Source organism: Homalodisca vitripennis, chromosome 2, assembly GCF_021130785.1.
Source record: "Homalodisca vitripennis isolate AUS2020 chromosome 2, UT_GWSS_2.1, whole genome shotgun sequence".
NCBI classification, from domain to species: domain Eukaryota; kingdom Metazoa; phylum Arthropoda; class Insecta; order Hemiptera; family Cicadellidae; genus Homalodisca; species Homalodisca vitripennis.
Genome location: NC_060208.1, coordinates 88,498,528 through 88,522,149, shown reverse-complemented (window position 1 = coordinate 88,522,149; position 23,622 = coordinate 88,498,528). Strand labels below are relative to the sequence as shown.

Genomic DNA, 23,622 nt, shown 5'->3' with positions numbered 1-23,622 from the left:
TTTGAAAGGATCATAGGATTTCGGATTTTTGACATCTTTATTTGTTATAAAGTGCAAACAACGATCTGTGTTTCGAATAAAACATTGTATTTTTGCATTATTTATATTTTATCGTAAAACTAGCCCAGTATTCCGTGAAATTATAATTTTATTGTGGTCATAAGTAAGACCCAACAAAGTTATTATATAACTTATCCTACTGTTTCAATGGAAATAGAAAGTAACACTAATTTTTAATGAATATTTTATGAGAAGAAACATTATGTTAGGGTAATTATTATGAACAGAAAAAGTAGAGGATGTCAATATTGTTTTAGATAGAGAGTTTGGTGAACGTCACAGAGTTTGGTGAGTGGAGTCACACTTTTTGTTATCTAAAGTGACTAATATCAAGCTATTTGGCCTACTGAAATCCACTAAAAATAACTGGTATCGATAACGTTATCTACAACAGCAATAACAGTTAAAATGTTTTAAAGCACTTTCTCACACTTCCACAGGAGGTTCGGCAACATTAATTTCTGAAATTACAACATCATTACAGAGATGGCCTGGGCATTAGTCTTTGTACTCGTGTTGGCTTCGTTCTATACTGCATCTCATAGGTTAGTATATTACAAATTTAAATAGGACAGTGTAGATATAAGGTTGTACATTTTAAAATACCGTATTTCGCAGATCCAAACTTAACGTATTCCTCCGAGGTATTGGCCATGCAGTTTATCCCAGAAGAACCTCTGCTCCTCCATTCCTTCTGTTTTACCTGTCAAATCGGGCGTCTGTAAAACTTATGAGATTTTTCGATTTTTTTCTCTGATCTCACTTAGTCCGACGCCTTTTTCTTAATACACACTATCATGATATTGCAGCTATATATGTTCCGCTTATTCTTCTACATCTCCACAGATCTTATTTTAATCAATATGGATTATATACATATTTATTAAATGTTTCTGAAGAGAGCATTTCAAGTACCAGTTTTATATCCTCTTACTTAGGGCTAAAAGCCTAGTCCAGCATTATGTGTGTGTGTGTATATATATATATATATATATATGTATATATGTATGTATATATATATATATATATATATATATATGTATATATGTATGTAGATATTTATATATTAGCAATAAATATGTGTGTGTACTATTTTTTATTGTTTGAGACCAGCGACCTTACATCGCGTCTCGGATGTGATTTTAATTGCTTAGCATTTACAGGACCTGTACTGTATGAGAAGGTAACAAGCTCGACTATGGTTCTACTAAAATTCTTTCAAAGCCTTTCTTGGCCAGAGTAACTTATATTTAATATACAAGAATTATTTAAAACTAACGGATAATATTAAGTTATTTACCAACATTTCATTATTTATAAATAATAATTAATTAACTTGGTAAATAGTTATTATATATTATTTACCAAGTCATTATAACGCACCTTGGAATTGCCCTAGCCTCTACTTTGTGTATTATGGCTTGATTTCCTAAGGGCACCTACGATAGTCCGGCTCGTATATATTCCAAAAACTTGAACCCACTCTATTATTTTAATTTGTAGGAATAAGCTAGATATCTCACATGTAAAATCTCATATTATTGCGGTCAGCTTGCTCACAAATATATTTACTCTGCTATTTTCTGGGTGCCATAATGGTTAACCATAAAACCGATGTAAACATATTTGCTAACGACAGGTAAATTCCATACAATGACATGGATAATAACCGAACTCAATGTTGCTTATATAAAAAAACATTATGCAAAATATTTAGTCTATTGATTAGTTTGTTTTCGAGACATCGTGAGGGAAGAAAGACAGACGGATAGGAGAAATAAAAATTTTCCAATCCCACGATTAGTAAAGGTGAGCCAATGATATTAACGGGAGGAAATTTAGTTTAGATAGACTAAGTAACCTTGCAATATCTTTTGGATAGATAAAACTTTACATTAGATTACCCAACAAACCAGAATTTTGTCAGAAACTGGATTTTTCCGGACATTTGCCATCGTTCAGTGAAACAAGAAAACAGTAACACTACGTTTCGAGATCTGCAATCTGATCTCTTCTTCAGGTAAAGAACTAACCTAATACATAATTACAAACTAGGTTAAAATAAACAAATCTTACCAAAGCGTTGTGGCACGCCTAAGTCAGGAATCACAACCTACGTGTTGTTTGTCAACTTCACTAACTCTATAAACATGCACTTAATAAAAAACTACACAAAACACCAATCATTAAAACTAAAATACGGAATACAGGTAACAATCCTTCCATCGTCAAAAATAATCTTCAAACAAAGAATTTTGTCAGAGATGTTCTATGTGTTTGTCTGTTTCTAAAACCAAGAATGCTGAAAGTGTTTGATTTCAGCCAGGACACTGTCACAGTTAAGACCAAGAGAGGAACCATAGTCGGACTCCGATTCAACCCCAACCCTGCCACTAACGTCTCTTACGACGCTTTTCTCGGCATACCTTATGGTTATATACCTGCCAGATTTCAGGTATATACATGTATAGACTATAGATATTTAAGCATATTGAATATTTTTAACTAAGACCTGTAATACTGAATACTTCAGCCACTAGGTTGAAGGTACAAAATTCACATAAGAAGGTAGATTCAAATACTATATTCTAGGTAAATTCAGCAATCACCACTGCAAGACTGTAAGCGGCCTAAACCGAAGCAATACTTAAATACTCTATCGGAGTATGTGTAGCTGAGTGGTTATTATCTCAGCTTATCAAGTCTAGTACCCGAGTCGAATTTCGGGTTGGTCCTCGAGTCGAGTTTCGGATTGGTACCCGAGTCGCATTTCGGGTTGGTACGCGAGTCGAATTTTGGGTTGGTATTCGAGTAGAATTTTGGGTTGGTACCCGAGTCGCATTTCGGGTTGGTCCTCGAGTCGAGTTTCGAATTGGTACCCGAGTCGCATTTCGGGTTGGTACGCGAGTCGAATTTTGGGTTGATATCCGAGTCGAATTTTGGGTTGGTACCCGAGTCGCATTTCGGGTTGGTCGCGACATTTTTGCACGCTATGGATGATTTTACTCTGAAGTAATATGATAAACTGATCCAGGCTAGATCTTCAGGACTTCGTGTTTTTATACAAAATAAATCAGTGCTTAAATGAGTAACTCAGCAAAATAAAACCACTTATAACTATAAATCTATCAACAAAAATGAAAGATAATAGCAATCAACAACGATTTTCCGACCATTGAGGGATGGCAGTAAAAAAGGAACATAAGAATATTAAATAATAGTAGACTATTCAAGTGTTGATAATAAGGAAACTTCATATTCATATAATTTTGTTTTCGAGGCAGCGACAATCTTTATTCGTAGTTCTTTATTAGGAATTCTAAGGCCTTTGTTAATATTTTTTGAAACAGTTGCAAAGCGAGTCACTAAGAGAAAAAAATAGAACTTCCGGAGATCGAATTTACATGTTCTGTGTGGTCTAGTTCTAAGCCGGGTGATGTTAAAAGTGAACCCCTCATTTTACACTATAAGATTATCGTAATTAATCACTGATTACGGAATGAATCTATAATGAAAATAGAGAACGATTTTAGGATAGCTGAATTTCTAATTTATGGACTAATTACAAAATGATATGCGAAATATTGTATTTACATTAAATAAACTGTTAAAATTATTTTTGGGTTTCAGTTCACTAATCATATTATCTTATATCATCTGTGAGGGGTTTCCTCGTTTTCTCCATCGTTTTCCGCCGATGAAATTAGCACATTAAACAAAAAACGTGATTTAACGGTTTCTTTCCCATCTGTATCAGTCAGTAGTATATACTGAAATTCCATGATATGAGTAATTAAACTAAGTATGGTACAATTTTTCTGAGCTAAAGTACGTAGTCTTGAAACTTACTATTAATCATATTTTGTATTAGTTATATGATCACATTATATGAATGAATACTATACTTATACCATTATACTGTTTTATATCCAGGTCGCCATCCCCAGGACACCCTGGAGCACAGATAAGGACACAAAGACAGATGGGCCTGCTTGTCCTCAACCTGCCTTACCGTACAATGAAGATTGTCTCTACATGAATGTTTTTACTCCTTTAGTGAGTATATTTATTTGTCATCCTTTACTTTGGGTTTGTGACCACGATTTGTGTTTGTATGATGAATGTGAGTATATTTTGGTATTATAGAGAATGGTTGACAAATACTTGAAAACTCTTGTTGAAGGTATAAATACAATTTCTCTTTTTGAACAATGGAAATCAAATAACATTTTTCTAGATGTAAATTTGCTATAATTTTTAAAGGTGTTTTTCTACAAAATTTTACAAAATTGAACCTGTGACCTCTTGGCCTTACTCCTAAGCTACGGTGAGAGTTATTTTGAAGATTATTCAGTTTTTAGGTTTATGTGTCCTGTGGTATAATCGTCTTATTAGTTTTTAGGTCAACAAGGTAACAAAAACCTGCTAATGATGTGATGACTTTGGATTTTTGTACTCTTATCTTAAAAGTGATACTCATTAAACGAGGGGTCATTCGTAAATTGTGTGTTCTCCGTTTTGAGGAGAAAGGTAAAATCAAGTACTTTTTAAGATAAGACAACAGTCAAATATCAGAAAATAAAAAATAGTTTTTAATCTGAAGAAAACTATTTTATGAACACGTAGGTACCAAACTGTATACACAAAATGTACTATTTGTTTGGTATAAAGCCATTTTTCTAAACCTTCATTATTTTGGGTTCTGCACTTCAGTTCTACGTATTAGTTATAATAACGATAAGTTACCTATATGAATTGCAAGCTAAATGACAATTTTTCTTTTACTTTACTTTCAATTATATGACTTAATTTCACTTAAAGTACCATATTTTTGACTATGGAAAAATAAATTAGCCAATTTTAAAAATTTCATTTTAGGTTTATTCGTCAAATAAAAATAAATAAAATTTCAAAGTTCAAGTATAATTTAAATTAAATACTATCCGGCAAACTTTTAAAAATTAATTTTACCAAAACAACATTTTTGAAATCAAAATAAATTTACACTCTTTAAGGCACTTAATAAATCAAAACAAATTTCTCACTTTCAAAGGTGATAGATTAAATCAAAACTAATAGTTTCCTTGAAATACATTATAAAATGTTAATTTTATAAAAAAAATGTTCACTTCCAAAGTTTTCTGAAAATTTTCACTCTCGAACAAGACTGTTCCTGTTGCTTATTGCAGCAACAAGCAGCTACAGTGGCCACAATGTTCCTCTACCTTTATTTAAAACTTATACATTTCTTCAAGAGGAGATTTGAATATTATGAATCTTCTAAATATAGGATACTGTGATATTTTATATGAAATTTTAGTTTTAAAATATAATTGTCATTTTAAATTCACCTGTCATTCAAGTAAAGTTTAAATTAAAAACAGTTTCAATTAATAGTGTTAAAAATTTAAAATTTTGTATATCATCTTATTGTCTTTTAAAATAACTCAGACATTCTTTACTAGTAACTTGTAGCACCCACTCAATAAAAAACCCTTAAAATGGTATTTTTACCTACTTATTAACAGTTATACTCTCATAAATCTCGCAACGTAATACTTACATCTAATGTCCGTGCCTCTTCTTACTTTCTACATGTAATAGTGTGCAGTTCGGCCGCACTGGGGCTGGTATTTTTGAAGACAAAAGCTTTCAGATTTCTTTTTTATTACAGTTTTACTAACTCAACTAGATTAAATCTTTTTCGGTTGGTACCCAAAACCAACCGCACTTGTGCCTGCTTCCGGTATTACAAACTTCGGCACGTATTGTTATAATATATAATATCGAAAATGTATTAAAAAAAATTATGGTTGCCTGTAAAGTCGGTTTTACGGGCGAAGATTTTTACGTGAGAACGTCTTTTTCTCGGTAGAATATTTATTGATATGAATATTATTAAATTGCACAATAGGAACAAGGAATTGAATGAAAATAAGAATTGCACAAATTTTAACTATAGAAATATATTTTGTTTACTAAAACATTGTACATAATTTGAAAATAATTAAAATTTGATATTGTAAATGGTAAAGTTGAATAAAACATTTACTAAAATTGGAATTTGAAATTCTTGCTAAACACAGTTAAATTCTAACTCCGCGCGTGGTGATTGGTCGGTTTAGTTCGTTTGTTTGGTCGCACTGTTATGACAGGTTAGAGGTTATAATTTGTTATTTTAAATGTATGACTAGCAATACGCGCTGTTTCTTCTCAATCGACTGAATTACGATTGATTGCAGAGTGATTTAAACTAATAATTTACTTAACACTATCAACATTTGTCAATAGTATGACATAACCTATAAACTCAGTTTCTCAACTTTTGTGTCAATCTAACAATTAATCAATCAATCATAGTTTACGAAAATGAAATATCAGTGTACAATTATTTACCTTTATTGTTGTAGTTGTTGTAAATGACGAATCTAAGCACTCCACATTTTCACGAATAAACATAGTTATCTGCTTTATCCCGTGCGGCGGACCCACAGTTATCTGCTTTATCCCGTGCGGATCCCGTGCGGCGGACCCACTGGACGGGCATCGTAACGTTACCGGGCGTTACACTTTTTCATGAGTGACTCCGAGCCGCAACCTAATTTAAGACGTTGTCACGTCAAAATTGATTTGTTTAATTTAATATTTTCTTAATTTAATTCGTATAACTTAGTAAATTATATACACTCCTTTTTCTGAAGCGCTTATTAGCTTAAACGTTTTCGGTTAACTATTTCAAGTTTATAATCCAAGTTTAAAAAAATATAGAAAATTATCATTTTGAAAATTTAACTTCACCTAATCTTAACAATCAGTTTGAAAAACTAATTTAAAGAAATTTCTGTTCGTTATTTGTATTAAAGTAAGTTCCATAGAATATTATTTTATCATAACAAAGAAGTTTGATATTTGAAGAGAAAGTATCTGTGTGGTTAATGCAGGCAGATAAAGCAAACCTTTGCACCTACCATTTACAATGGTACTCCTATCTTTCAAAGTTCAGATCGATTGTTTCCACTCCAAGTCGAAGGCAGTCTCATGGGTCGGTTCCAAAATCATATCCAATTGTAGTCGCTTCCGTCGTCCACGTGCTTGTAGCCAGTACGATAAGTTTCAAGTTGTTTTGTCAGATGCAGAAGACCTTAACCGCTCACAGTGGGGACTGTGAGCGGTTAAGGTTCACAATCCTTATACCCCTATCTTCATATAAAGATAGGGGTATCTTTATATGAAAGTAAGCACAGTCCCAGGCAAAGGAGGGAGATTAATACATTGTTTCATAATTATTACCCTTTCTTTTTTTATTTCTGGAGCTTGTTCCCAGCATTAGTTTTTCTCCAGCATCTAAATTTGATCAGTGCAAGTAATGTAAACATTCTTTATATTAACATTGTATGTTCTTATCAAAGTTGTATTTACACACATATAACTCAATGATTTTTATACAATATTTTATTTATAATTCAAATGGTAATGGTTGTTATTTTAGTAACAGTCGATCGTATACCTCCCACTTGCAGTTGACTTCCAGGCATTGTGTGTATTTTAAAAATATAATATAATGAATTGTTCACAAACTAACTTCAGATCAAAAGCAAAAGAATGATATATTATCGTATAAATAGTATTGTACTACCTAAACAACCATTTAAAATTACATCCTTTTAATTTCTTTCATATTTCTTCTCTTGAGGTTTTGTCGTTTTTAAAAACAAATTTAACTTACAAATGAAACATTACTTGGACTTTATAGTTATTCCATAAACGATATTCTTTATGGCAGTGCAACCTGTATTAACAAAAATAGCAATGTTAAACGACAAAAACCCAATTAAAAATTCCTTTATTGAATTACAAATTATATTCACCTTTCAACAATCTTTTATTAAATTACTGTCACTTTATTGATTTAAACAATCATATTTTGATACAAAAAATTTTACATAGTTGACAAATTCAACTCATTAACTTAATTTAGTATTTTATTATTTTTATTTTTCATTACTAAGTGTTACATTTCTCAGCAACTTATTTATTTTAAATTAAACTAGAGTTCTCTGACCAAGAAAGTTTCATGTTTTGGTCACCACTATTAGAAACTTCCTTCCTTACAAGATTTTTTTGGAACGTTTTGTATGGGACTAATGTTACTTTCACCTACAGAAGAAGCGCGATTGTTATCTTATCGCCAGTTCCGATAGTTACATAGGTTTACGTAATGACCAGTTTGGATGGATTTAGAAACCGGTTATCTGTTTGTTTGGCATTCTGGCCTGGTTCACATGTGAATTGTATCTACTTGGTTTGCTATAATTATTAGCAGTTTTTCTAAATAAGTCAGACTATCCTACATTTTGTGATATAATACACATTTCATCTAGTTTTGTAAAATAATATACTTTTAGGGATTTCCTAAAAGTACTACTTTGCTGCTGGTCACAGAATTCATTAAAATCCTAATCTTACTCAACCACGCCCTTTTCATTAATATTACATTACAGTAACATGAAAAGTACCTAGTACCTCTACGCACTCTTTTATTTATATTAAAAATTTTATTTATATAAAAAACTCTCACTAAAGATTTCAGGTCCATGAACTAGGTACAATTTAAGTTTCTCTCGGATACGGATAAAACAATACAATATAGATTCGTGTATTAGTTTCACATTGTTAAAATTCTATTCCAATATTTTAGAAAGTAGTGCACCTTAACTGTGGAAAATCGTAATTTCCGTAATATTGGCTTCAGTAGAACGGGTTTCCTTTTAGACATATTTTATAGAATGGTACAAAGACTGTACTTGCACTTAGCTTGGGTGATTGAGTTCGATCATCAGTTTTAACCAATGAAAAGATTTCAAGATGGCGACAATTAACATTCAAGCAGCTAATTCTCAACAAAGATCCAAACCAAGAAATGTTAGATAAATATTACGTAATTATAAAATTAGGCCTTTTGTTCTTTAAATTTTTTCATACATCTTAAGGTTTCAAGATGGAGATCATTAAAATTTGGGGAAAAAGAATGGTTTTATAAATATATATATATATATATATATATATATATATATATATATATTATTACGTTTATTATATATTATATATTATATTTTATTAAGTTATTACGCATTACAGAGCAAAAAAGAAGTTTTAGAATTTTCAGATCATTTGTTGTAGTACAAAGTTGTAACTAGTTTACAACACTGAGGAAATAAATGTGAACATATTGTACTACATAATGTATACAGACTAAACTTCGTTCAGAGGAATTATTTGTATATGGATTGGTTGAGTTTGTTAGCAGATCTTAGGCAATAAAACGTTTCAAGATGGCGGTAATTCGCACCCTGACAACATTTGTATCTTGAGCATTTCTCAAGATAAACCAAAATGAAAACTTTTAAAAAAATGTTTAATCTATTGCTATTTATTTCTCGATGATAAATTTTCAGGTTTCAGGATGGTGATTGTTTAAAATTATTGAAATATACATTGAACCTTTATAAGTGAATATGTTTACAGACATAATTTAGGTTCAATTGTAACATGGTACAATAACTGTTCCCAATAACAAGCCAAAGTTACTCTTATAGTATATACTATTTAGTATATACTCTTATAGTATATTAATTTGAAACCCATTTTGCACTACCAAGTAACATTATAACTGCATTGTAGCTGCCAATTTAAAGGACCCTTTGTGACTCCAGTCAAACTAAATCTCCTCACAAACTCAAAACTTTAATGACACAATCAACAATATTATATAGAAGATGATTTCCAATAGTGACTTTATTAATATCAAAACCATATGAATTCGGTTCTCTGATGCAGTTTTATGTGTATGTGTATAGAGTTTTGGATAAAGTAATAGTTTTTTTAAGATTTCTATTTGTTAAGGCTTTGATAAATTGTGTGATAGGCTTCAAAAACATTCATCTAAACTTCCAAATATGGAAGTAACATTCAAGGAGCCAGGGAGACTAGGAACACTGCAAAAGAAAACTAGATGGTATATTAAGTAAGAAAGTGAAAAAGAACCTATCTTTGAAGTTGAGCGTGTAAAGAAAGAAATTCAGTTAGGAAAATACAGTATACCCATTGTTTATTATTTTGTTACTATTCTTGTTATTCCAAATGATGCGATTTTTGTCGTTGTTCATAGTTTTCCACAAATATAAACAAATTACATTAGATTTTGGTAACTCTAACAGACTGACAAGCATTAAAAAGAAACCGTTTTTCAAAAATGCAAAAAGCTTTTTACTTAACAAGTACTTACAGTTTATTCTTGCTTCGTATTACTAAAGAGTAGTAGTCCATGTGTATTAAACGCTAAAAATGTCATGATATATATCATAATCTATATCTATATTTATATATAGATATAGAGCATTTTAGAATGTAGGAGTACTGCTATATCATAAAATCTGTTGAATGTCCTTTAATTTAATGAAAAAGTTAACGAGGACTCCACTTTTTACACTTTTATTGCGCTAAGAGAAACGGAACTTTGGTGAACTCATTTGGTGAAGACCGTATTAACTTTTATAAGAATGTCGCACTCTGGAAGCCAAACGAAATCCCCATTCAATATTTATATTATAATTTTCGGGTCGTTTCGAGAGCCCACTTCATAGAACAATAAAACTGCACATGATCTGAAGATGAACCATTTTTATAACCAGTATAACATTGTACTCGGTTCACAATGTAGCATAAATTTTAGATCTTAGTTATGAAAATCGGCTTATAAGCCTTCTTTCTTACTTATTCGTTGCAATCTTTCTTTCGCAACACACTATACACTATACCTATAAATATAATAATATATATATATATATATATATATATATATATATATATATATATATATATATATATATATTAAATAAAATGACTCTGTGGTTACACAAGACTCCAAAAAATTAATTGGATTTTATAGGCAATGTAGAAATATTACATCTGATTAGTGTTTGTATTTGTAAACTATATAAAAGTATATTTTATCAAATTTGCAACGTTATTCTGAATGATGAACACTTATCACACAAAGTCTTCATGTTCCCGTCCAAATATTATTGTTATTCTGACAACGCTTTTTGTCATAAACTTCTCTATAACTGAAAAAATACTCATGTGTAGGAAGTATAATTAACGTTATTCTGTTATAAAGTATTAAGGTTTCCTTAATTTTAAATTTAATGTTAAGGGATCATCGTCTACTAGCAACAAACTGCCTGTGATGGCTTTCATTCATGGAGGTGGTTATTTCGTGTTATCCAGTTCCTCACTGATGTACGGTCCTGACTTTCTGGTTGATGAGCAAGTGATCTTGGTTACCTTCAACTACAGGCTGGGAGCTGCAGGTGTGTTTCCGGCATTGCACCTGTGATCTTTTGTTCATTTTACTAGCCATTTAGAAAAGTATTTGGAGGTAAAATAATGTATATAATTATACCTAAACAAACAGAACGATTTTGACCAATTTTGTAAACCTAGTAGCTCGGAAAATATTCTGAGATTTGTCTCAGTATTACTATGCACCTGAACATATTCTACAATAGTATAAAGTGACGTGTTTGAAAACACCTGTATATATATTACTTTTTATGTATTAATTGTTAAAGTCTTCGTTACTCTCTGAAACTCCAAAAAGGTTTTATACCAAATATGTAATAAAAAATAAAAATGTACAGAACCACTTAAAGTACACTATAACTTTTATTTGGTCTAGTCCATTGTTGCTTAAGAAATAGTACAAACTGGATGCGAACGTTTCTTCTTCAGTCATAAGAAAATAAAATGTTTTTGGTAAATTGGTGCCAAACCCGTGATGATTACATTATGGAGATTATAATTCCGATTATTTGAGATGTGGCATGTTCTATCATCAACATTTTCAGATTAAATTTTCAATCTAAAGTTCTCTATTAAACATTTTCTCCAAGTTCTCAACTAAAAACTTTGCTAAATCATTTCTATCCCACTTTTATATATTTATATTTAAACGGATTAACTCAGTGTGTATAAAAGTCACGTTTTATATTAGTTTGAACAACAACTACTACGTTTTCCTAACGTCAACTTCCCAGAATAGCTCGACAGTGTTGGTACTGCAAAATACAGTATGCACTATGTAAAGCCGGTGATAAAACAGTATGATACCATTAGCTATTTCTAATACTAATGCTACTTCTTGGTGGAGAATTGTTATATCATATTTAGTGTATTGGTCTTAAAATTTCCTTGTGGAATGTTGGTAGCATAATTGGAATTCATTCGTGTTTAATACCTGCATAATATTTGCAATAATATAGTAAAATACGTTCTATTCAGTAGAAGACTCCTTGCTATCTTTGAAATAGTTCAGGACAAAATAAATACGGGTGAGCTTAACACTGTACCTAACATCCGATTTAACGGCAAAAAATGTTATTGCAATCTTTCTCCACTTAACAGCACCTCCTGATTATTATAAGTAAACCGTACTTGTCGTTCCAGGTTTCTTGACCCTAGGATCCAAAGTGGCTCCTGGTAACTTAGGACTGACTGACATGCTCTTGGCTTTGCAGTGGATACAAGAAGAGATTACGATCTTTGGAGGCGATCCTGCTAAAGTCACTCTGTTCGGGGAGAGTGCTGGAGGCGCCGCGGTTATCTCTCACTATCTCTCCCCACAGTCTACAGGTTTGTCATCATCTTCTTAATTATATTAATCAATATACACTGCAAATCATGTACAGTTTGTAAGTGAACGAGACCAAATATTTGTGTAATATCAATCATTATAGTCAAAACAAAACTATAATTTCAGTACTCACCAAAGCATATATCAATAGGAGAAATAAAAATAATATACCTTTCTAAATATAAACTGTTTTAACGAAAAATATATTGCATTATTATATAAGTAGTTTGCAGTTATTGTTATCATATAAATAGCTATGAAAACAAGTAATATATGATAATGTTGTAACTAATCTCAGTAAAACGTTGTTCATATTTATACCATATTATACAAATTGGAACTAATCCTTTTAAATGATAATAGCAACAATGCATTAATTACAATTATGGAAGGACAAATATTTCCTAAATTATGAATTAATTGAAAATTGTCATTTAACCTTTTTTTATTGAGTGACAATTACCAGGCTGTTTTCCCCCAAAAAACTGCATTGATCTGTGTTTGCAGATCTATTTGAAAGAGCAATTGCACAGAGTGGCTCAGCGCTGGCGGATTGGGCGGTTCTCCCCATGACAGAAGGGGTGCGCAGATCCAAAGTACTCGCTCAAGCAGTGGGCTGCGATCCTAGCGAAAACGACACCATCATCCTATCTTGTTTGCAAAAAGCAGATATTAAAGATATCGTCGGCAACCAGTCCATTCCGCTTCCTTTTGATGTAAAAAAAAAACTACTATTATCCATTATAGAATAATGTAACTTATAGATTATCGAAAGTGCTAGAGGTTTAACTCAAATATCCAATACATCCCTAGTTGAAATTGTAAAATAGTCCCATTATAAATTGTGTAATAAAACTGTAATTATTATTGCAGGACGTGATTTCTGGCTCCATCGGTCTCCGGTTTGTTCCGGTCTTGGACTCATATTTGACAGCGGATCTACCATTCTTCAATGACACCCTGAGCAACTTGATGGAAAAGGCTTTGGCCAGAGGAAAGCCCTTGATGAATGGTTTCAATACTCACGACGGAATCGTTAAGTGGTCGCGTAAGTTTCTGGCCTCTTACTTAGTTCATTCTCTTGAGGACGCAAACTGTGTAATTTTACGTATTGCTGGATTAAAACTTGTGAAAACTTTTCAGTTGATGATGCCTGGAAGCAAGCGGAATTTAATTTGGTCGATTTCATCCCCAGAGCAAACAGATCAATTATTAACGATTCTACAAGAACCCGACTTCAGCAGGACATTCAGAAGAGATATTTCCCCGACACGTTTGACCAGGATAAAGTTCTAGATATACTCAATCTATACACGGACACAATGTTCTCCTATCCTGCAATACAGGTATTTTATAACTGAAAAAGGAAAACATGTCATAAAGTAAATTTTTTTAGGGATAATACAGTAACTAATTATTTAAGATTAGATACTGCATTGGTTAGATTGTATTATCAGCATCTAAAACGTTTGTAGGTCAGACGAGTTTATCATTCGTGATGAGACAATCTATAATTTTGATTGGTTTCGTAATAGGCACTATCTCGAAGGGTGTTTTTCAATCATTACCATCGGTGTGAGGCGCACCTATGGCCGAGGGTATCAGCGTCAACTATGACAATCATATTGTACTATTCATGGATACGATTACAGTGGAAACAACAAACGGATTTTAAACTTGTCCAAACTATCATAAAGCCTCTTTTCCACGGTTTGCATTTCTAATTCAGAAGTTTAAGTAGTGTAGAGAAATTTAAGTTCTGGGGACAGATAGCGGAATTCAACGAAGACATTCTTCTTACTACTGTACTTATTTAACAAAACCTAAAAACAGTAATAGCAACTGTACTGATGTAAAGTATTAGTAAACTATGCTCTGTAAATAAGTATTTAGAAAGAAATATTCTTAAACATCATCTTTTGAATTTTAACTAGATACCAAAGAAAAGTTTCAGACTTCAAATCCCATAGAACCTAAATACATTTACCTTAAAGTTATGAATTTCAAAACTTTTAAATGCTGCACTAAGGTCTTTCTTTTACTGGAGATACAGAAGAAAGGTTTATTATAGGAAAACATAAACAGTGAATACAGTTGCTAGAAATGTCGAGATTTTCCAAAATAATTGGGTTTTCAGTAAAATAAAATAATATAATAAAACTAATTATTCATGATTAAGTAATTCGTATATACTTAAGCTCAGTTAAAAATAAATGGTGTCTCTCAAATACTATTTAATACATAAGTTTGGGATTTGCATACGCTGCAAATTACATATGTTTGTCATGATTAAGTAATATTGAAAATATAGAATTTACATTAAATCTGACCACAATTAATCTCGATACGTTATTCTATGTATTTCAAACGAACATAGTGAAAATACCAACATCTGACTATAGACTGTTTTGTGAAAGGAAGAATTACAGTTGTTTCCAGAAGAATTGCCATTTTGTAGTTTCCTAAAATCCACTGAAAAATTTTAGTAATATTTTAAAATACGAGTATATTTAAATACAATATTTCCGTCAATATTTCTTCACAAAGTTTAAAAATATTCGGGGTTTGTACAGTAAAATTTTACATCAGAAAACTAAAATGTATTTGACGAAAACGACTTTGATCTTTGTTATAGTAAATATCATTAATACTAACCTAGTAAAGTTTAAATGAACATAACATTTTGAAACATTTCAATATATTAGAACTGACGAGGAGAATATGTTTGTACTATAGTTTCAAGGAATTAGAATATCCATAATTATCAGAAGGCAGCGCTACTATCGAACTACTACTTGTTATCTCATTTTTTATTTGGGCGTTGCAATGAGGACTAAGAAAAGTTAAATATCACATTAGCCTAATAATTGTGTAATTAGTAATATAAAGTAATTAATGTATATATTAATTACTTTATATTACTAATTACACAATTATTAGTTACCTAATGTGATATTTAACTTTTCTTAGTCCTATACATATATATATATATATATATATATATATATATATATATATATATATATATATATATATCGCAGCAATAGCAATAGTCGAAGCCGAGTTCAATACCTAATATCTTATGAAATGAACGTTGTACTAAATAGTTTATGAAAACTATTTTACTCTGTTTAAAAGAATAGTTAAAGTACTGAAAACTACCTACTTATTTTACCACTAGCAGTTACTAGTGGCTTTGCACACAGTTTCATATCGAATAACGGGTACGTCATAGGTATATCCTTTTTTTAAATGCTATGGTATTATTTAATACTCCTGAAAGTAAGGCAGTGACAATCACTGGAATCACTGGAAAATATTCCAATCTCCTGCTTTATATCAGAATAATTGGAATTTAGTTTAAAGAGCAATATTTTAGGGCCCTAAAGGCGGAGAGTTGAATTATTTTTATGAATACAAATGAAGTACATATATTTTAGGTAACATAATATTTGATTAAGTTCCTACACAAATTTCAGTAACACTTGCACTATTTTAGTAGGAATACTAAGTCCGTAGTAATCTTAATAAAACAGGTTTAATATGATTCAGCAATAAGACATTTTCTAATTGGTAGTAAACATTTTTAACGTATATAATAATTTAGTATTCGTGATTCAAAACTTAATATTTCAACTGCTTTAGCAATGACTATAAAATTATAACGATAACAGCTCAGTTCATTTAATCGATCACATTAAAAAGATAGAGTAAAATCAATTCAACCAATAATGCATTTTCAAAAAGATAACAGCACTACAAATTTTATAGATATTACCATAATAATAATAATAATAATTTTATACATATCTGCATACATTCACGTATACTGTATACTCGATCGGCAAACACAGACAAACAGTTTAGGAGATAGGTTTAACAATTCAGAAATCAATAAATGTTTCAGTTATATAGATTGCAATTTTTTTTAATAATTCATCTGTCTCTATGCGATAATTTATGACAAAAGCTCCTAGAGACTTGAAGTTTGGGAGGTAGGACATGGATTATTTTGGTCAGGGTCAGTTCTCAGAAAATCGAATAGATACGTAACTACGATCTGATTACCATTGTCGCACGCCTTTAATCTCCACGTTTAGTGACATAATTGTGCAATGACCTTTTTAGGTGAGTAAGTACTTCACAAATTTGACGTACGGATACTTGTTCAACTACTACGGCTCTTGGAGTTGGGATCATTCCAGCGTCTTTCCCTACAGACTGATGACTGTTGACCATGGAGCAGAGCTTCCTTACATTTTCTACTCGACAAACGTTAGCCGTCCTCTGGACTCCTGTTCCCTAAACACAGCCAATCTGGCGATGAAGACTCAGCTGGTCAGCTGGTGGACCACGTTCGCCAAAAATGGGTGAGTAATTTCCTAAACTTAAAAAATCTTTCATTATCTAAGCTTTTTAACACTATTCAGAGTAATGTTTTTTGTGGTGCATGAAATTTATAATGTACAGTATATAATTATATACATATCTAGTATTTTGTGTGATTGTAATTTATGACTTATTTAAAAAGGTAATTGAAAAATAATGTTAAATTGAAAATATCTAATAGCCTAGGTGAACTCAAAAATTGGTGTAGTCACTGAATGTATGAGAGGAAATGGTACCATGAGACACCACATCAGAATTTTACTAGTGATTGTTAATGAACTTTTAAATGTCTTGTACTTTATACGATAATTAAGCTGGTTTTGTTCCAGAGATAATTAAAAATTAATTTAAATATACCTTAAAACCCTACATAATAATTTATGAAATAGAATTACTGATAACCAAAAATATTAAGATATAGTAAACAAAACAACGTCAAAGAATAGAACGCCACTACATTATGGGGTGTTTTAGAAAATGGGCATTCTATTTGCAAAGCTAATGGCTAAAGTAAAAAACATAATAGCTGACACGCTAGTTTATTGTCCGTATACTGGAGTTTGTTGCTGATAAACTCATTAGGGTGCCCTGTAGTCACAAGAAAACGAACATCAAACTTTAGGGCATTACTTATTGGCACTAGCTTTACTGCTCTTAACATATCTACCAAATGGTGTTATTAGTTTTGAAGCATAGTTTTATTTACAAATATTTATTGATACATATCTTTAAGTTGAGATTAAAGCAGTTCTCACACTAAAACTTCGTTTTAGAGATTCTGATTATTAATTTTATAATTAATCAACAAATTAATGAAATTACTTAAATTTATGTATTTTTATACTCTCTTGACAGATATTTACAAAATTTATGTTATTTATTCCATTATACACTAATATTGATTTTTTTAACACAATTATTTACTCGAGTTTATTTTTTAATGTTTTTTCCTACCCTGTATAGCTGTTTTTTATTTAGTTAATGGTTATTACAATATTTCGATACAACCGTTTGTGCTCCATGTTTGTTACTACTGTATCATTTCTCAACTTTCTGTGACTAGGAAGCCAGTTACGGATATCTCTTGGAAGGTGGTTGCCGACGGTGGGTACTTGGTCATCGACACAACTACTTCCACCAGGAACGTTTCAGAGTTCGAAAGCCAGTACTATGAATTCTGGTCCACCATAGCAAAGTCCAGTGGATTAAATTTACCTACTACAATTTTACATTTTCTACCATGTCTACTCATCCTAGTCCTTCTTTTTTAATTGTGGCATTTTTTTGTAAATTTGTAACTGTAAGTATCTAGTCATTTTCTCAATAAATATTTATTGTTTAAAAATATTGCATCTATAGTGTCTTCTGAGTACCTCCATAGATTTAAACTTACCCCTAATAGATCGGATATGAGTCAACCGAATTTGTGAGATTCAACTAAACTCTTGAAACATGTAGTACTGAAATAAAGTCCAGAACAGATGATTTAAAAAGAATTAATATTACAGGAATTTAAATAATTATAATTATTGGCGGATAAATAAGATAGGTGAGGGAGAGAGAGGAGGGAGTGGATGGCTCACGGAGGAGGGGGGTGAGAGAGAGAGAGAGAGAGAGAGAGAGAGAGAGAGAGAGAGAGAGAGAGAGGAGAGAGAGAGAGAGAGAGAGAGAGAGAGAGAGAGAGAGAGAGAGAGAGAGAGGAGAGAGAGAGAGAGAGGAGAGAGAGAGAGAGAGAGAGAGAGAGAGAGAGAGAGAGAGAGAGAGAGAGAGAGAGAGAGAGAGAGAGAGAGAGAGAGAGAGAGAGAGAGAGAGAGAGAGAGAGCGATTTGTTTTATCAAGTCAACTCTGCATTATTATGAGGATTTTATCAACGGGGAAAACTACGAGCCCGTTAATTATATTACTTGACCTCATGAAACTACTTGAGATACAAACGATCGAATAAACCAAGTTATTTGAGGGCCTCACATCAGGGAAACAACAAACACTAACACCAAAAAAAACTTACTTCAAAACGACGAATTATCTGGAATATAATTTGCCCAAATATTAAAGTACACGAATTTTGAACAGCACTATTAAAGTTTTTAATGCTTACAAGCATTTATTTCTGTGTTTGATTTTAGTCACTTACACGGAGATAAGAACGTATATACGAAAACCATTACTAATACTCATGAGGAGATAGAACCAGTAGGTGTCCATCAAGATCGTCTTACCCAGGATTGAAGATTGAGAATTTGGGTCAATCTATCGAGTACTTACTTATCTTCGAGTACCATCCTAGCCAGTGTGTGAGACTAAACTCTAATACTATTAATAATACTTTTTCAACAATTATTAAATAACTATGACGCAAATTTATGCGTCGTAAGATATATTATTATGCATATCTTAATAGTTTGGAAGATTATTTTTTCTCTATTGATTGTTTCTTATGGCGCAAGTTTATGTATTTGTTTAGATATTCCCTTTTTTATAAATTACTCTATTTACATGGCTCAACTAATATTATAAGTAAAAAATAAATAAATAACAACTTGTATTAGTTTTTTAAGTTAGTGAATAGTCCTGTAATATTGGTAATATTGTGATAATTTCAAAATATGTTTCAACAATACAATTTCATTGTCCAATAAAAAATTAAGTAATGCAATATTTTGTCTTTGTTGTAAATTAGTGTAGTGCTCTTATAATCAAATCACAGCGTTACAGTTTTCGTTCTAATCGTTATTTAGCTTATTAATTGCAATTAAATATTCATACCGTATTTCAGTAGCCATTCTTCTATCATATTACCTAACCCACATACAATATGAAAGAATCGGGATTGATTGTAGTTAATATTATGACATTAAGTGGTGGTCTTTACATTTCGTTCTAACTTCCTATGATATTTCGAATTAAGGTATGTATAGTTAAAACTAGGAATAAAGAAAACTTTGACTTTTTAATTAAAAGGTAATGTAATAACAATGCTTATTCATTTGGAAGACAATAAAATACGTAACGAGTACAAAACAGAAAACTATCAAACCGGTTAAAACAAAATAACAATAAAAATGCAGAGAAGACAACTCATTCTATTGGCAACAAAATAGAAACCACTGTTTCTCTCTACGGTTGCCCAGAAGTCGTAGTATTTCCTGTCGAATTCGGAAACATTCATAGAGGAAGTGGAGGAGTCGATGACTAAGTAACCGCCGTCAGCGACTTTCTTCCAGGAAGCGTCCGCAACTGGGGCCCTGGGCACAGAGAATTAAGAACTTAGTAAGAAGTTAAAGTGGAAATAATCCCCCTTCAGTTTTAGAGGGCAGATATAAATTGATTTGTACAGGTTGTGAAGTAGATAAAAAAAATGGGAAATAGAAAGAAAATTATATGCCAAGGTTATAATAGCTAGAACTTCCCAAGTCTTCTAATTTTAAATATACACTCCAAAGTGGCTGGATGTAAATCTAAAGTGCCGTGTAGTTCATTATTTTGAATTTAAAGTTTTCACTGAATACTGTGTAGTAAAACAAAAATAGACCGTTAATAATAGCAGTGTTGACCCGCTGACTCTGAAGTTTCCATGATGTTACATGACACACAGCAACTGAGGCTTTGCCACTGGTAAAATGTGGTATTGACGTTAAGTTAGCATTGGGTGCCCCCAAATACTATACATTTGAGGTTCATTGGCCTTTGAAGCAGACTTTGTTTTCAAATTGACAATGATGGTGCTAATAATGCATTTGTTTCTTCGCGAACAATCGCTTGACACAGATATTTTGGAGTGCAACGTTCTTAAAAGGTTTCAAATCCCGTACTAATTACTTAGCGAATGATTGTCTTGGGATTTTCGACTTTTTTTGGAATAAAAACAACCAGACTTGTTAACCAACTCGTCACTTGTGGGACTTATGGGTCAGTGTTGTGGTACCAAAGAATCTCTTCTTTCTCATATTTAAGTTTTTCTTCTTTGTTTACGTTTATATTGCTGACAAAGTAAAAAATATATAATTATAAATTGAAATTCGTTCATTCAATTATAAATTAAACGTAGCAGTTATTGAAAATATTAGGCTATCTTTGTTGACAGCATGAACGAGATTGTATTTGCTTCTCCCTTTAAGTGTCTTGATTAAGTAAAGGCACTCGACAATAAGAGTGACTTTATCAACATTTTGGTGTAATAGAAGTGCCAAGTGACAAGCTTATATTGATTTGTTTTTATACGTTTTGAAGTGACACACGAGAAAAAGTGTCAAGCTTATCAAACAGTGTAACGGCAGACAAAATCAAGTGTTACAGAATATCTTTTCGTTGAATTAAATTATTGAATGCACTATAATATAAAATTAGGATTTCGTTGGTCAAGCTCTTGCTTCCACTAATGACCTTTTACTCTTTTTTACTTTCAGATGACATTTTCAAAAAGCTCTGGATCTGTTGAGAAGGCTGAGCTTATCTATTCGACTTAAGTTTTATAAAGGGTATGTCAGTTCTCTTCTTAGCCTTATTTTGCTTATCCTCATGTTCTCTGGCATGTGCGAGGATCTTATCAAACAGAATAAGGGTGGGACTCGTAACAGTACAAGGTCAAAAGTACTGATAAAAAGTACAAAGGCACTTTCGCAGTGTAAAGCCGTTGGGTAAGCCTCCTACTTACTCTAACTGAGATTCAATAAAACTACTGATTAGATAAACTAATGTAATGAAATACATATATTTTTAATTGAAGCAGTACGAAATCAGAAAGGTATACAAAACAACTTGCGTACATACATTTTCTGTTTCACTTGTTGAAAGCAACTTCTCATACCATAGTAAGTAAATAAAAACTTAATATAACAATCTAAACTTCTCTCAGGGAGATGAATTACTTTACAACATCAATCTAAATGTATGTATTATAAAAGATACTGACCCGGTCTTGGCGAACGTTGTCCACCAGTTGACCAGTCGGGTATGTACCGCAATGTTATCTGTGTTGAGTGAGCAGGAGTCCAGAGGCCGGCTGAGACCAGTCGTGTAGAAGATGTAAGGAATCTCCGCCCAGTGGTTTACAGTCTTCATCATAGTGTAAGGAAAGGAAGCATAGGAGGCTGGAGCCCATGATCCATAGAAATTGAATATGTATCCGTAAGTCAAGTTGGCGAAGTAGTTACTCACCTACATACAAGAACTACTTCACTTGCATTATACTATTGTATGGAAAGCCAAATTTTATCAACGTCAGACAACAAATGAGGTGATTATCTTTTGAATTATTACACCCTCAATACCAGATTTTAATTTTAATTTTTAGGTACACAACAGTGAATGTGCTATATTGGGACATACTATTTTCTGGTTGTAATACTACCTCATACAAAATTACATAATATTTTAGTTATGATGTGCACTAATAGTTCACTAGTATTCTACGGGATATGGCAATAACAGTATACCAATCCAGACTTGGTACCAGGCAAGGAACAGAAGGCTGACCTTATCTATTTTAATGTACTATTCATATATTAAGTCTTATAAATTGTCCCGTGTATTAACGATAATTTTAAGTGGGGCATTGAGGTTAAAATGTTTTTTAATATGTTGCCCGGCTGCATGTTTTTGAATAGTGTAGAATTGTAGTCATTTCGGAGTGTCATTGGTTGAGAAATTGTTTTACAATAGAATCTGGTTTTCAGCGATATGTAGCTAAAGTTTTAATACACGTGTGTTTGAATGTACGAAAAATGGCAGAACTCTCTCAGCTGTAACTGCTCATAACTGACGGTACTTGATTTAGTAAGAGGTTTAAAAACTTCTGTTTGGATTTATTTTTTACTTAAAAAAGAGTGATACTTTCCTACCACATCAACGTGCACGGAAGTGGCTCATATAATGGAGTACATTAGCTATGGAGCTGCTTGTCATTATTACATGTCGAATATGTACTGGGGTACCAGGAGTATAGCATGTTTTTGGATAACGGCCTCATGGCTGAGCAAAATCTTTATTTCTTGCTAAATTATCGACTTTAGGCAATGTGTTGAAACTCGTACCTGCTGTTCAAACCCAAAAATGAGTTGTTTTTAGGAGACCTATAATTAATTTGTATTATCGTTTATCGACCTTTTACTTTCTTATGGATGAAATCCCGAACTCAGATAACTATAAATGAGAAGCTTATAATTGATCAGAGAACAGAAATAAACTAGTGGAAGATTAACAAAAAGCACAGGGTATCAAAATAATTTTCGTTACGAAAAACTCACAATAATATCAAAACGTCTGTATTAAAAAATAAATAAATATATTACAGGCCTTCTCCGGAATTAATCTATTTCAAAACCTTCTTATATGACCTTTTACAAGTCATAATTCTTCAAATTTTGAGTTACCTTCCCTCTCCCAGTTACTTCACCCCGAATGTTGAGTTTTATCACTTAATCAATTGATTTAATATACTCACACAAAATTTCCCTCAGTGTAAAAATAAAGACGAAAAT

The 23,622-nt window shown here is 31.8% G+C and overlaps 2 protein-coding genes across 5 annotated transcripts in view; one reads left to right on the top strand and one right to left on the bottom strand.

Annotated features, from left to right (window-relative positions):
• Positions 1 to 471: 471 nt before the first annotated feature.
• LOC124354336 (cholinesterase-like) lies at positions 472 to 21,635 on the top strand. Of its 3 annotated transcripts, XM_046804705.1 has the most exons (11): positions 472 to 605; positions 2,383 to 2,515; positions 3,994 to 4,116; positions 11,276 to 11,432; positions 12,568 to 12,753; positions 13,262 to 13,470; positions 13,628 to 13,802; positions 13,898 to 14,100; positions 16,883 to 17,124; positions 18,207 to 18,443; positions 21,550 to 21,635. In XM_046804705.1, the coding sequence occupies exons 1-10, from the start codon at positions 547 to 549 to the stop codon at positions 18,412 to 18,414; spliced, it is 1,695 nt and encodes a 564-aa protein (XP_046660661.1). In that variant the 5' UTR covers positions 472 to 546; the 3' UTR covers positions 18,415 to 18,443; positions 21,550 to 21,635. The 3 variants fall into 3 exon arrangements, with proteins under 3 accessions (XP_046660661.1, XP_046660659.1, XP_046660662.1); XM_046804703.1 differs by lacking the exon at positions 21,550 to 21,635 and having other exon boundaries at positions 18,207 to 18,490; XM_046804706.1 differs by lacking the exons at positions 472 to 605; positions 2,383 to 2,515; positions 3,994 to 4,116; positions 21,550 to 21,635 and adding an exon at positions 4,163 to 4,183 and having other exon boundaries at positions 18,207 to 18,490.
• LOC124354337 (cholinesterase-like) overlaps positions 20,097 to 23,622 on the bottom strand; it is a 16,653-nt gene continuing 13,127 nt past the window's right edge. The window contains exons 9-10 of one of the 2 annotated variants that reach the window (XM_046804707.1): positions 22,056 to 22,300; positions 20,097 to 20,388 (exon numbers count right to left, since the gene is read on the bottom strand). In XM_046804707.1, the coding sequence (XP_046660663.1) occupies positions 20,184 to 20,388; positions 22,056 to 22,300 (450 nt within the window). In that variant the 3' untranslated portion in view covers positions 20,097 to 20,183. Of the gene's footprint in view, positions 20,389 to 22,055; positions 22,301 to 23,622 lie in introns of those variants that run through there. The other variant, XM_046804708.1, reaches the window with a different exon arrangement.

Coding starts and splice junctions, on each gene's coding strand:
- LOC124354336 (XM_046804705.1), top strand. CDS start 547: ATGGCCTGGGCATTAGTCTTTGTACTCGTGTTGGCTTCGTTCTATACT. Junction 606..2,382: donor TTCTATACTGCATCTCATAG/GTTAGTATATTA, acceptor GTTTGATTTCAG/CCAGGACACTGTCACAGTTA. Junction 11,433..12,567: donor CTACAGGCTGGGAGCTGCAG/GTGTGTTTCCGG, acceptor TTGTCGTTCCAG/GTTTCTTGACCCTAGGATCC.